General features: G+C 45.8%; 1 protein-coding gene across 1 annotated transcript in view; it reads left to right on the top strand.

Moving 5' to 3' along the window:
* DNAH12 (dynein axonemal heavy chain 12) overlaps window positions 1-13,942 on the top strand; it is a 90,880-nt gene that overhangs the window by 56,465 nt on the left and 20,473 nt on the right. The window contains exons 52-62 of the mRNA XM_075184193.1: window positions 37-177; window positions 1,424-1,665; window positions 6,623-6,770; window positions 7,489-7,634; window positions 7,802-8,016; window positions 9,418-9,610; window positions 11,631-11,823; window positions 12,740-12,912; window positions 13,005-13,145; window positions 13,234-13,392; window positions 13,621-13,765. Coding sequence (XP_075040294.1) covers window positions 37-177; window positions 1,424-1,665; window positions 6,623-6,770; window positions 7,489-7,634; window positions 7,802-8,016; window positions 9,418-9,610; window positions 11,631-11,823; window positions 12,740-12,912; window positions 13,005-13,145; window positions 13,234-13,392; window positions 13,621-13,765 — 1,896 coding nt within the window. The remainder of the gene's footprint in view (window positions 1-36; window positions 178-1,423; window positions 1,666-6,622; window positions 6,771-7,488; window positions 7,635-7,801; window positions 8,017-9,417; window positions 9,611-11,630; window positions 11,824-12,739; window positions 12,913-13,004; window positions 13,146-13,233; window positions 13,393-13,620; window positions 13,766-13,942) is intronic.

Raw genomic sequence — 13,942 nt, 5'->3', positions numbered from 1 at the left:
GATTTCCATTTAATATAATTATTATTATTGTTGCAGGTGTCAGTAATGCAGAAGATCCGTAGTGAATATATCACTAATCCCGACTTTGATCCAGCTAAAGTAGTCAAAGCCTCTTCTGCGGCGGAGGGATTGTGCCGATGGATTCTGGCTATGGAAGTCTATGATAGGATTGCAAAGGTATCGGATGATAATGGAACTGTTGGTACTGATACACTGACATATTATATGTGCACTTAATGTAGCTTCTAATGCTGCTCCTCCTTATGTAGTACACATACCCCAGTGACAGACAGGCTCCAACTCTTTACTTACAGACATATGTAAGTGATAACAATTCTGCAGCCCCAGAACCTGTGTTATTTATATATGTCAGTAACTAAAAGTCGGAGTTGGCAACTCAATGTCAGAGCCGGAATCTTGCATTTAGTAATGTAGGGCCTGATTCATTAAGGATCTTAACTTAAGAAACTTCTTATTTAAGTCTCCTGGACAAAACCATGTTTAATGCAAGGGGTGCAAATTAGTATTCTGTTTTGCACATAAGTTAAATACTGACTGTTTTTTCATGTACCACACAAATATCAACTTTAAATTTCAGTGTACAAATAAGCTATCAAGTATTTGTATGCTACATGAAAAAACAGGCAGTATTTAACTTGTGTGCAAAACAGAATACTAATTTGCACCCCTTGCATTGTAACATGGTTTTGTCCAGGATTCTTAAATAAGAAGTTTCTTAAGTTAAGATCCTTAATGAATCAGGCCCGTAGAGACTCAGAACCGTGACTAGGGCTGTGCAAGAGGGGCAACCGCCCAGGGGGCAATGCTGAAGGGGGCGCAGTTTATGAATTATTTAGGTTAATTTGGCTAAAATTGAGGGATAGGGGGGTTGCAGTTTTCTTTCCCTCTCCAGGCGCTAAAAGTTTGTTACGGCTCTGGACTCATTAGTGCCATTATGCCACATCAAGGTGAAATGTCTACATGAAACGGACCACGCTGCATTACAAAACAGTGCTTTAAGTAAAAAAATATATATTTCTTTCTTGTGAAATAAAATGCAAAGTTTATTTAATGTTTTAACATTTAAAATATATTTGAGTCCATTTCTTTTTAATTAAACCCACGTTAGGTTATTGCTAAGTTACAAGCCATAAAGTAGATATGAAATAGCAAAAAGATTACTAAAAGTTGCATAAATATTTTTCTTTCTTGTCACCTCCAAAATTTTAGATTTTTTTTAGTGTTATTTAAATCTCCTTATGGCTTTCTTTTTTCTGATGTCTGTTTTTTAGCACTAGTAAAATATTAAAGTGTAGCATTTGCCGACACACAGTGGAGACAGCCGTATTGTGCACTGAACCAATGACAAGAACGCAGAATTGAAAATGGAAAATGTTGTATATAATTATGTGCCATTGCCCAGGTGGTTGCTCCGAAGAAAGCTCGTCTTGCTGAGGCACAGCAGTCATTGGCGGAGACAATGTCCGTACTGAACCAGAAGAGGGCGGAGCTGAAGGAGGTGGAGGATCGTTTAGCTACCCTGGAGGAAACGTTTCGGGAAAAAACAGAGGAAAAGGCTCGTCTGGAATTTCAAGTGGATCTATGCGCTAAGAAACTAGAGCGAGCAGAGAAGCTGATAGGAGGACTCGGAGGAGAAAAACACAGGTCAGCGTGGACATTAACTCTTGTTTAACCCTTTTATTGTCAGAAGAGTTTTCATCAAGTTAACTTTAGATCCTAAATAATTAGAAGTAAAAACAGAAATGACATTAACACCAACATACAGGCATGGAGGATTCTCTAAGAATGGGGGTATATTACCCAATATGCTATACAAATACTGTCACGTTTACCCTCAAGTTATAAGTAATCTCTGGTGGTAAACCAGAGATAAAAGAATAAATATATGGACTTCTAGATCTGTGTTTCTCAAACCCAGTCCTCGGGACCCCTAACAGTGCAGGTTTTCCAGGTGACAAGGGAAATAATTATACCACCTGTGGATCTGATACAATGTGTCAGTCGGTAATGAGTACACCTGTACTAAAGCAAGGAGATATGGAAAGCATGCACTGCTAGACAGTGGTGGGATTTAGCCGGTTCTCAGCGGTTTGCCAGAACCGATACCTAATTTTAGGCTCGGTTCGGCGAACCAGTGACTACAGCCTGCTCCCCCCACCCTCTTCGTTGGTGGGGGGAGCAAGCTCCATTAAAAAAAAAAATAGAAGAAAACTCACCTGTCCTTGGCGTTGGCACTCCTCTTCCCTGCTCAGTCCACACTGAATGTTGGACGTGACGTCATCATGCCTGACGTTCAGTGAGGAGCGGCGCAGAGAGGAGTCTGCAAGCAAGAAGAGAAGAAAAGAGAAGATAGAAAAGGTAAGTGAAGGAACAGAAGCAAGGGGGAGCAAAGGCAGCATGGCAGCAGGTGAAGGGGGAGCAAAGGCAGCATGGCAGAGAGTGAATGGGGAACAAAGGCAGCATGGCAGCAGGTGAAGGGGGAGCAAAGGCAGCATGGCAGAGAGTGAATGGGGAACAAAGGCAGCATGGCAGCAGGTGAAGGGGGAGCAAAGGCAGCACGGCAGAGTGTGAAGGGGGAGCAAAGGCAGCATGGAAGCAGGTGAAGGGGGAGCAAAGGCAGCATGGAAGCAGGTGAAGGGGGAGCAAAGGCAGCATGGAAGCAGGTGAAGGGGGAGCAAAGGCAGCATGGCAGAGTGTGAAGGGGGAGCAAAGGCAGCATGGCAGCAGGTGAAGGGGGAGCAAAGGCAGCACGGCAGAGTGTGAAGGGGGAGCAAAGGCAGCATGGCAGAGAGTGAATGGGGAACAAAGGCAGCATGGCAGCAGGTGAAGGGGGAGCAAAGGCAGCATGGCAGAGTGTGAAGGGGGAGCAAAGGCAGCACGGCAGAGTGTGAAGGGGGAGCAAAGGCAGCATGGCAGAGTGTGAAGGGGGAGCAAAGGCAGCATGGCAGAGTGTGAAGGGGGAGCAAAGGCAGCATGGCAGCAGGTGAAGGGGGAGCAAAGGCAGCATGGCAGCAGGTGAAGGGGGAGCAAAGGCAGCATGGCAGAGTGTGAAGGGGGAGCAAAGGCAGCATGGCAGAGTGTGAAGGGGGAGCAAAGGCAGCATGGCAGCAGGTGAAGGGGGAGCAAAGGCAGCATGGCAGAGTGTGAAGGGGGAGCAAAGGCAGCACGGCAGAGTGTGAAGGGGGAGCAAAGGCAGCATGGCAGCAGGTGAAGGGGGAGCAAAGGCAGCATGGAAGCAGGTGAAGGGGGAGCAAAGGCAGCATGGCAGAGTGTGAAGGGGGAGCAAAGGCAGCATGGCAGAGTGTGAAGGGGGAGCAAAGGCAGTACGGCAGAGTGTGAAGGGGGAGCAAAGGCAGCATGGCAGAGTGTGAAGGGGGAGCAAAGGCAGCATGGCAGCAGGTGAAGGGGGAGCAAAGGCAGCATGGCAGAGTGTGAAGGGGGAGCAAAGGCAGCACGGCAGAGTGTGAAGGGGGAGCAAAGGCAGCATGGCAGCAGGTGAAGGGGGAGCAAAGGCAGCATGGAAGCAGGTGAAGGGGGAGCAAAGGCAGCACGGCAGAGTGTGAAGGGGGAGCAAAGGCAGCACGGCAGAGTGTGAAGGGGGAGCAAAGGCAGCATGGCAGCAGGTGAAGGGGGAGCAAAGGCAGCACGGCAGAGTGTGAAGGGGGAGCAAAGGCAGCATGGCAGCAGGTGAAGGGGGAGCAAAGGCAGCATGGAAGCAGGTGAAGGGGGAGCAAAGGCAGCATGGCAGAGTGTGAAGGGGGAGCAAAGGCAGCATGGCAGAGAGTGAATGGGGAGCAAAGGCAGCATGGCAGCAGGTGAAGGGGGAGCAAAGGCAGCATGGAAGCAGGTGAAGGGGGAGCAAAGGCAGCATGGCAGAGTGTGAAGGGGGAGCAAAGGCAGCATGGCAGAGTGTGAAGGGGGAGCAAAGGCAGCATGGCAGAGTGTGAAGGGGGAGCAAAGGCAGCATGGCAGCAGGTGAAGGGGGAGCAAAGGCAGCATGGCAGCAGGTGAAGGGGGAGCAAAGGCAGCACGGCAGAGTGTGAAGGGGGAGCAAAGGCAGCATGGCAGAGTGTGAAGGGGGAGCAAAGGCAGCATGGCAGAGTGTGAAGGGGGAGCAAAGGCAGCATGGCAGAGTGTGAAGGGGGAGCAAAGGCAGTACGGCAGAGTGTGAAGGGGGAGCAAAGGCAGCATGGCAGAGTGTGAAGGGGGAGCAAAGGCAGCATGGCAGCAGGTGAAGGGGGAGCAAAGGCAGCACGGCAGAGTGTGAAGGGGGAGCAAAGGCAGCACGGCAGAGTGTGAAGGGGGAGCAAAGGCAGCACGGCAGAGTGTGAAGGGGGAGCAAAGGCAGCATGGCAGCAGGTGAAGGGGGAGCAAAGGCAGCATGGCAGAGTGTGAAGGGGGAGCAAAGGCAGCATGGCAGAGTGTGAAGGGGGAGCAAAGGCAGCATGGCAGCAGGTGAAGGGGGAGCAAAGGCAGCATGGCAGAGTGTGAAGGGGGAGCAAAGGCAGCATGGCAGAGTGTGAAGGGGGAGCAAAGGCAGCATGGCAGCAGGTGAAGGGGGAGCAAAGGCAGCACGGCAGAGTGTGAAGGGGGAGCAAAGGCAGCACGGCAGAGTGTGAAGGGGGAGCAAAGGCAGCATGGCAGCAGCTGAAGGGGGAGCAAAGGCAGCACGGCAGAGTGTGAAGGTGGAGAAAAAGCAGCATGGCAGAGTGTTTTGATGGTTAAAGGCAGCATGGCAGAGTGTGAAGGGGGAGCAAAGGCAGCATGGCAGCAGGTGAAGGGGGAGCAAAGGCAGCATGGCAGAGTGTTTTGATGGTTAAAGGCAGCACGGCAGAGTGTGAAGGGAGGCATAAGCAGCATGGCAGAGTGTGAAGGGGGAGCATAAGCAGCATGGCAGAGTGTGAAGGGAGGCATAAGCAGCATGGCAGAGTGGGAAGGGAGGCATAAGCAGCACGGCAGAGTGTGAAGGGAGGCATAGGCAGCATGGCAGAGTGTGAAGGGAGGCATAAGCAGCACGGCAGAGTGTGAAGGGGGGCATAAGCAGCATGGCAGAGTGTGAAGGGAGGCATAAGCAGCACGGCAGAGTGTGAAGGGGGGCATAAGCAGCATGGCAGAGTGTGAAAGGAGGCATAAGCAGCACGGCAGAGTGTGAAGGGAGGCATAAGCAGCACGGCAGAGTGTGAAGGGGGGCATAAGCAGCATGGCAGAGTGTGAAAGGAGGCATAAGCAGCATGGCAGAGTGTGAAGGGAGGCATAAGCAGCATGGCAGAGTGTGAAGGGAGGCATAAGCAGCATGGCAGAGTGTGAAGGGAGGCATAAGCAGCATGGCAGAGTGTGAAGGGGGAGTAAAGGCAGCATGGCAGAGTGTGAAGGGAGGCATAAGCAGCATGGCAGAGTGTGAAGGGGGAGTAAAGGCAGCATGGCAGAGTGTGAAGGGAGGCATAAGCAGCATGGCAGAGTGTAATGAAGAGGGACATTACTGTGTGTCACGGTCACTAGAAATCTCGACCCAGAGTTCTGCCAGTAGTTATCACTACACTCGCGGTGCGGAGTCTAACGCAGCAGCTGGTCTTCTCCAGGGACCCCCACAAGAGGGTTCGGGTTTGTGCGGCTCCACTGCACAGGTCGTGGCCCTCAAGAGAGTGCGGCAGAGCAACGTAATATAGCTTAGGTATAGGAGGCTTGGCAATCTGAGCAAATAGAAGGTGATGTGGTGATCCAGGAGACAATCCTGAAAGTGATAGAGAGATACAGATGGCAGGTAGCTGGTAGACTCCACGAACTAAGACTAAAGTTAGGCAATAGGAGATATACGAAAGTTCATAGGAGAACAGGTGTATCCCACGGATGAGACAATGAGATAACGTGTCTGGCCAACAGATGAGGTATAGTGGGGGCTACAGTGATCAGTCGGGGATAGATTTACCACGGATGTGGATGAGAAGTATCCAGCTAACCGGTAAGGTAATGCAGGTGATAAGACTGCAGGGAGCAGGTTACCACAGATGTGGCTGAGGAGTATCCGACCAACAGGTGAGAGACAGCGGCACCACGGAGCTCAGCGAGAGACAGGTTTACCACGGATGTGGCTGAGGAGTATCCGGCCAACAGGTGAAAGACAGCGGCAGCACGGAGCTCAGCGAGAGACAGGTTTACCACGGATGTGGCTGAGGAGTATCCGGCCAACAGGTGAGAGACAGCGGCACCACGGAGCTCAGCGAGAGACAGGTTTGCCACAGATGTGGCTGAGGAGTATCCAGCCAACAGGTGAGAGACAGCGGCAGCACGGAGCTCAGCGAGAGACAGGTTTACCACGGATGTGGCTGAGGAGTATCCGGCCAACAGGTGAGAGACAGCGGCACCACGGAGCTCAGCGAGAGACAGGTTTGCCACGGATGTGGCTGAGGAGTATCCAGAGTACCCAGTATTTTTCTACATGATGACCCAAATCATGATCAGATTGCTTATTTCACTCAGCATCATCATCTGGTGGGAGCAGATTATCAGGATCTGACATTTACAACCAGAGGAAACTCTCTTTTATAGATTAATCAGTGGTTCCACTTGTGTTTGACTAACTTGTCTATTTGATGATTTATAGATGGTCCAATGCCGCGGACTCTCTACAGAACATGTATGATAATCTGACCGGGGATGTCCTTGTATCAGCTGGCGTCATTGCCTATCTGGGAGCTTTTACCGCTGGCTATCGGCAAGAGTGCGCCAAGGACTGGAGCAAGCTGTGCAAGGTAAATATTCGGCAGCTTCTCAGTGCAGTGGAATCAGGAACTAATCAGGGTTTTCTAAAAGTTTAAATGATCTACATATTTATATGCAACAGTTGTGTTGTGAACATAACACCGATTGTGCATATGTTGCCAAAATCACTGCTGAGGTTTAACTAAATGAGTCACTATATTTTCCATTTTAAGAATTAGTGATGTCAGTAACAGAGATCACAATGGTAGGAGAAGTGCTTAACATCATCATCATCATTTATATATATAGCGCCACTAATTCCGCAGCGCTGTACAGAGAACTCATTCACATCAGTCCCTGCCCCATTGGAGCTTACAGTCTAAATTCCCTACTATAGACACACACTCACACACAGACACAGACAGACAGACAGACAGACAGGTAGACACTAGGGTCAATTTTGATAGCAGCCAATTAACCTACCAGTATGTTTTTGGAGTGTGGGAGGAAACCGGAGCACCCGGAGGAAACCCATACAAACACAGGGAGACCATACAAACTCCACACAGATAAGGCCATGGTCGGGAATCGAACTCATGACCCCAGTGCTGCGAGGCAGAAGTGCTAACCACTAGGCCATGATACTAACACACTACTAAGGCCAGTCTAAGGAAAAGTAATCACCAATCAGCATCTGTTCTTTATGCATGATTACAGTGAGCAGATTACAATTTATTTTTTAACTAATTCATATCATTTTAATTTCAGGATAAAGGTATTCCGTGCACTGATGACTTCTCCTTGAGTAAAACTCTTGGAGACCCGATTAAAATCAGAGCCTGGAACATTGCCGGACTACCGACAGACAACTTCTCTGTAGATAACGGCGTCATTGTGAGCAACTCAAGGCGTTGGTATGTACCATGTACAGCTCTTAGGAGATGGCAGTAGATATAATGCAATACTGTATTTCCAAGAAATATTAGTTATCATTTGGTCTCACCCAGACTTGTTAAATGTATATTATTCTGTGTTCAGTTATGTAATTATGTAATCATTATGTGCTCCTTTTGTAATACAGGCCATTAATGATCGACCCCCAGAGCCAAGCTAACAAATGGATTAAGAATTCGGAGAGAGAGAACCAGCTGAGTGTGATCAAATTGACAGATTCAGACTATATGCGGACACTGGAGAACTGTATCCAGTTTGGAACTCCTCTATTACTGGAAAACGTAGGGGAAGAGCTTGATCCATCACTGGAACCATTGCTGCTGAAACAGACATTTAAACAGGGTATGTCTGACAACCTCTGTATACATCACTAAAAATCATCTTTAATCTCAATTTAATTGTTATCATTTTTTTTATTCTATTTAATGCTTCCTCCTGGGAGCAGATGAAGGTAAACACCTCTTAATGCTTGTATTAAGTCTTGTGCATGTTGCATGTAAATATGCACCCATGTGTAATTGATATGATTTCTGGCTGTTTATATGATCCATGCCTGACACCTGTAGAACATTACATGACACACTGCCATCTACAGGCTTACTGATGAACTGATGCATCACTAACAAATGTGAGTGGAGGTCTCATGAATACTTAACACTTCAATTACATTTTTTGACATTATTTTATTTGGCTGATGCACAGTGCATAGTTTTGCATATATGCAACTGCTTGATTGCCGTACGCATGTATAAGAACAGATGCTCTACATTTACGGGATGCAGTTCAAGCTAGGCAGGGCCGGTGCTAGGGTCCCCGGCGCCCTAGGCGCAATTTTGAAATCCGCCCCCCCCCCCAAAAAAAATCCGCCTCCCCCCAAAAAATAAATCCGCCACCTCCCCAAAAAAATAAATCCGCCCCCCGGTCTTCCCTTACCTTAAACTCCATAACGCTGCTCCTCTCTGCCGGGTCCCGTCCCTCACTGACACAGTCGGGCCCTGATGATGATGTCACGCCCGACAGTCAGTGAGGGGAGGGGGAGTGGAGGAGACGGAGGTGCGCCCCATCAGCTGTTGGAGGGGAGGCCGTTGTGGCGATGGTGATCCATAGCTGTGCGGCGGCCGTGGAAGGTATGCCCAGCGGTCGCCGCACAGTTTTACAGTATAAAACTATCTGCCTTTTAATTCTGTGGCGCCCACCAGAACCCGGCGCCCTAGGCAACTGCCTAACGTTGCCTAATGGGAGCGCCGGGCCTGAAGCTAGGAGTACTCACAGCAACAAAAATGAAAAGCCAACGATCAATTTTGAACCACCCTATTATTAAATGACAACTTTTCCATTCTTCTATTGAAATCTTATTAACATCTTAAATAAGTCATTAAGGTGGCATCTGGTCTGACACTTGGTATCTGCACTTTTTCTGTGCTCCCTGCTGTTTGTAAACTGGAAACTCAGCTTTTAGGGTAGGATTGTGACTCTGCAGGGTTGTTGCATGAACATTGCAGAACCATGCTGTGTCCTAAGTGGTCACCTATACTTACAAAGATGACGACACCCGTGTGACAGTATATTTGTGGAGTCCCAAAAAAATCAGTAGGAAAAAAATCATCTCTCCTTGTAATGACTGAAACACATCATTATTGCTGAGTGTCATGTCTCAATGATGGTAGATTATAACACATTTTATATACTGGCAAAAAACTTGATCTAGTGAATGTGTTTATATCTGTATTGTGTTATTTACAGGAGGCATGGACTGCATCCGACTTGGAGAGACAATTATTGAATATTCATATGATTTCAGATTTTATATAACGACAAAACTCAGAAACCCGCATTATCTGCCAGAGTTGGCAACAAAAGTCTCACTGCTAAACTTTATGATCACCCCCGAGGGTCTGGAAGACCAGTTACTTGGGATTGTTGTGGCAAAAGAGAGGTTGGTGCCTTAAAGTTTAAAGTGACCTTTACTTTCAAAAGGTTTGTGCCGTGCTTGTTGGATATAAACAAGAGATGTATTATTCAAATGGGATTGCATAGTGACGCCAAATAAGTTTTCCGTCACTTTGTATTATAATCCGATTTGTGTGTGTGTGTGTGGGGGGGGGGGAGGGTGCTGTTTGATTGGCGCTAGGAATAGTTTTTTCTTTTACGTTGGCCACACAAGTAATATGGCAGTCCCCACAGTAGATCACCTTTGTCAGGTGCAGGACTACAGATGTCCATTCCGGTAGTGTGCATATCTACTCCAAGTGGCACGACACAGAAGCACAAATTGCACCTAGGGGCAGCACAGAGGTTGGCAATGGTACCTCACCGCACTAGGGTCATAGGTTCAATTCCAACCCACGCCCTATCTATGTGGGGTTTGTATATTCTCTCATATTCGCTTGGCTTTGATTGATGCTATATAACTAAACATAATAATAATGACATCAACTACAAATGATCCCTTCAAATGTATAGTTTGTGTTATTATTGTTATTAGTATTACCTTTAACCAGTGTTTCTTCATCATCATCATCATCATCATCATTTATTTATATAGCGCCACTAACTCCGCAGCGTTGTACAGGGAACTCACTTACATCAGTCCCTGCCCCATTGGAGCTTACAGTCTAAATTCCCTAATATAGACACACAGACACAGACAGACAGACAGGGAGAGACTAGGGTCAATTTTGATAGCGATCAATTAACCTACTAGTATGTTTTTTTTGGAGTGTGGGAGGAAACCGGAGCACCCGGAGGAAACCCACGCAAACACAGGGAGAACATACAAACTGCACACAGATAAGGCCATGGTCTGGAATTGAACTCATGACCCCAGTGCTGTGAGGCGGAAGTGCTAACCACTAGGCCACTGTGCTGCCCTAGTGGTTATCAACTACAGTCCCCAAGTCCAAGTTTAAAGGCTATCTATACTGGTACACAAGTGGTTGATTAATAAGGGTACTAATTAAGTCACCTGTTCTCAAGAAGGGATAACCAGGTCTTGGATATTTCTGTTAACAGATATTGAATTGGTGGAGTCCATTGGTAGGAGTGAATAGGAACACTCTGTGAAACTATTAGGCCCTGTACCTTTCAGATGATAAGTCTGTGGATTCAGGCAATAGGAAATAGCCAGGGATCCAGAACCAGAGATGTAGTAGTCCACATTCAGAGATTAAGAGTCAAAGATTTATTCGTCTAAAGACAAGAGTCAAAAGCCGGAGCGGTAGTATTCCACAGCCAGGGGTTAAGTGCCAGAGAAATAGTCATTCGAAGCCAGGGGTCAAACACAGGAAACCAGACAGAGACTATCAGAATCTAGAATACTGGTTTACAGAAGCTAGTTCAATACACTGCTTGCTGATGGTCAGCCTACCTACTATAGGCAGAAGTTGGTCATTGGCCAATGACATTTGTCACATGGCAGTATCGGGTTGTATGGAGATCCCTGCGTCTACGGCAGTGAAACGAATGAGTCACTATTGTCTCTTCTGCGTATTGAGCTGGGCTGGGAGACCCTTATAAATAGCTGGCAGAACGAATCAGAATCTGGAGAAAACAGTGAATGTTTGCGAATCTATTACTTATGAGACTTTTATTTTGCATTTGTTCTCTCTAAATATGTCACATATAAGTTACATATGGAATTAGTATACTTCATTTCAACAGTGGATGGCATTAGAAAAATGTAATATATACTGTATAGATTTGTGAATTTTAATATTATTATAGAGTCTATATTGTGATATTATTTAAGAGCAATTAACATCATGCAGTACTTTTACGTTTTATATTTTCCCTCCTTGGGTTTTAAGTTTTACTTTTTTCTTTTAGAACACAAAGATGGGAGTTGTCCAAAACCATAACAACCCTTTCAATTCAAAAGTCAAACAACTACTTACAATATTATTTTATTCCTTAGTTTTTGTGACATGGTAAAAAGTCTACTGTTTCCTAATTTATAGGCCTGAGCTGGAAGAAGAGCGAAACGCGTTAATTTTACAGTCAGCAGCTAATAAGAAACAGCTGAAAGAGATTGAGGACAAGATATTGGAGACCTTACAGTCCTCAGAAGGCAACATCTTGGAGGATGAGAGCGCCATTCAGATCTTAGACTCAGCTAAAATCATGTCCAACGAGATCTCCAAAAAACAGCAGGTGAATAGTTGCGCCCTGATTGAGTGTTTAAGTTGGGTCTTCCAAGACCTAGACCAGGTCTGGTGAGTTAGTTTAAAGATCCACAGTAGACTGAATACTATATATTGTACACTGTCTGTAACTTGCAAATGCTGTATTGGTGTGTTCGAACTCCACCCCCCCCTTCCCCTTCCCTTTTTTTTTTCTCTTTCTGTACCCCCCATTTACTTAAAAAATCTCAATAAAAACGATTGATGATAAAAAAAACCAAAAAAAAACAGCAGGTGGGTAACAAGGAAATGTATATATAAATACATTGCAGTATACTTATGTCAGTCACCAGCTAAGACACCAATATTTGACTAAAAAAACGTTTCCAGTACATTCATTCTGCCTTATGAAGTGAGAGGGCAACCCAAATGTAGCGTTATCTGATAAAGTATCAACCAGCTAGATATTATTAATAAATAAAAAGAAACAAGAGAATTAAAAGTTGTTTAAAGGTAGCAACAGAATAAAGAGCAGAAGGATAATGATCAGATCATTTAGGACATTTAGGGCCTTATTCCAAACACTTCTCAGCCCAGTAGTACCGCACAAGAGTGAGGACTAAGTGACCTTCAATTAGAATGTAAGCTCTTATGGCCAAAGCCCTCTCTATCCCTCCACCTCATTCATCATCATCATCATCATCGTGTATTTATATAGCGCCACTAATTCCGCAGCGCTGTACAGAGAACGCACTCACATCAGTCCATGCCCTACTGAATCTTTAACCTACTAGTATGTTTTTGGATTGTGGGATCAACCTGATATATATACGTCTCCTGCTTTTACTTATGATGTGTGTTTTGTATGCTTTGTTACTCTGACTGTCCGGCACTGCAGTTTTGTACCATCTGTTAAACAAACGACGATGGTGTTATTGTGTCTATAGATTGCGGAGAAAACTGAACTAAAAATAGCAGAGTCCCGGGAGGGCTACCGGCCTATCGCTAAGCACTCCTCTGTGCTATTCTTCAGCATCGCCGACCTAGCCAACATCGACCCCATGTACCAGTATGCCCTCAACTGGTTTGTCAATCTCTATATCAACTCCATTCAGGACAGGTGAGACACAGTCAAGTGTTATAAGTCAATCAGGCTTTAGTTTCTGGATTTCCACTTTTTAACATGAGTAATCATCTAATTATCTCTTTCAGCAATAAATCGAAAATCCTCGAAAAACGTCTGCGTTACCTGAATGATCACTTCACGTACAATTTATACTGCAACGTGTGTCGTTCACTCTTTGAGAAGGACAAACTGCTCTTTTCCTTTTTATTATGCTGCAACCTTCTCATGTAAGTCCTGCTGTCACTGGGGGGGCAATCATTTTGTAACGGTTGTCTGATGATATTTCCATTGACAGCTTTTCCATTGTAATTTTAGGGCCAAGAAGGAGGTAGAATACCCAGAATTTATGTTCTTGCTTACTGGAGGGGTAGGTCTGCAGAATAATGTTGCAAATCCAGCCCCGTCGTGGCTTCCAGATAAAAGTTGGGATGAGATTTGCCGCGCAAGTAATTTACATTCCTTCCATGGTTTGAGGTAAGTGCTCCCAGAAAATACAGGTACTGTAAGCGTTGAGAAGAGAAAATAAATTTTAACTAACACAGTAAAGTTGAATATCGATTTAGTCTACCTTCATGCCTCATATTGTTTAATTGTTCTTTAAGAATTCCATTAACTAAATGTAAAATGATCTATTTTTAGTTTTCTTTTACTGTATGTTTATATTATATTTTATCATAAAACTATAAATTCTTTTGTGACCAGGGAACACTTTGTTGAGAATCCCAATGAATGGCATAAGATATATGACAGCAGAGAGCCACAAGGCCTCCCACTACCGAACCCATTCAATGAAAAACTCAACGAGCTCCAGAAAATGATCATTCTGCGCTGCCTGAGACCAGACAAGGTGACGAATGTGTACATTCGGTGTCATAGGGGGGTGGAGTTATTAATGGTTAAACTGTAATTAGGGGTTATTTAAACTAGTTATAGTTAAGGGGTTGCTCAAAAAGTAGTAGGTGCCTATGCTCCCCACTAAAGATGAGGAAATGGGTATTCATAATAATGGTAGATGAAGGAAAAG

This window comes from Mixophyes fleayi, chromosome 8 (genome assembly GCF_038048845.1).
Source record: "Mixophyes fleayi isolate aMixFle1 chromosome 8, aMixFle1.hap1, whole genome shotgun sequence".
In the NCBI taxonomy this organism is placed as follows: Eukaryota; Metazoa; Chordata; class Amphibia; order Anura; family Limnodynastidae; genus Mixophyes; species Mixophyes fleayi.
The sequence above is the reverse complement of the archived record's forward strand: the minus strand, read 5'-3'. Positions and strand labels throughout refer to the sequence as shown.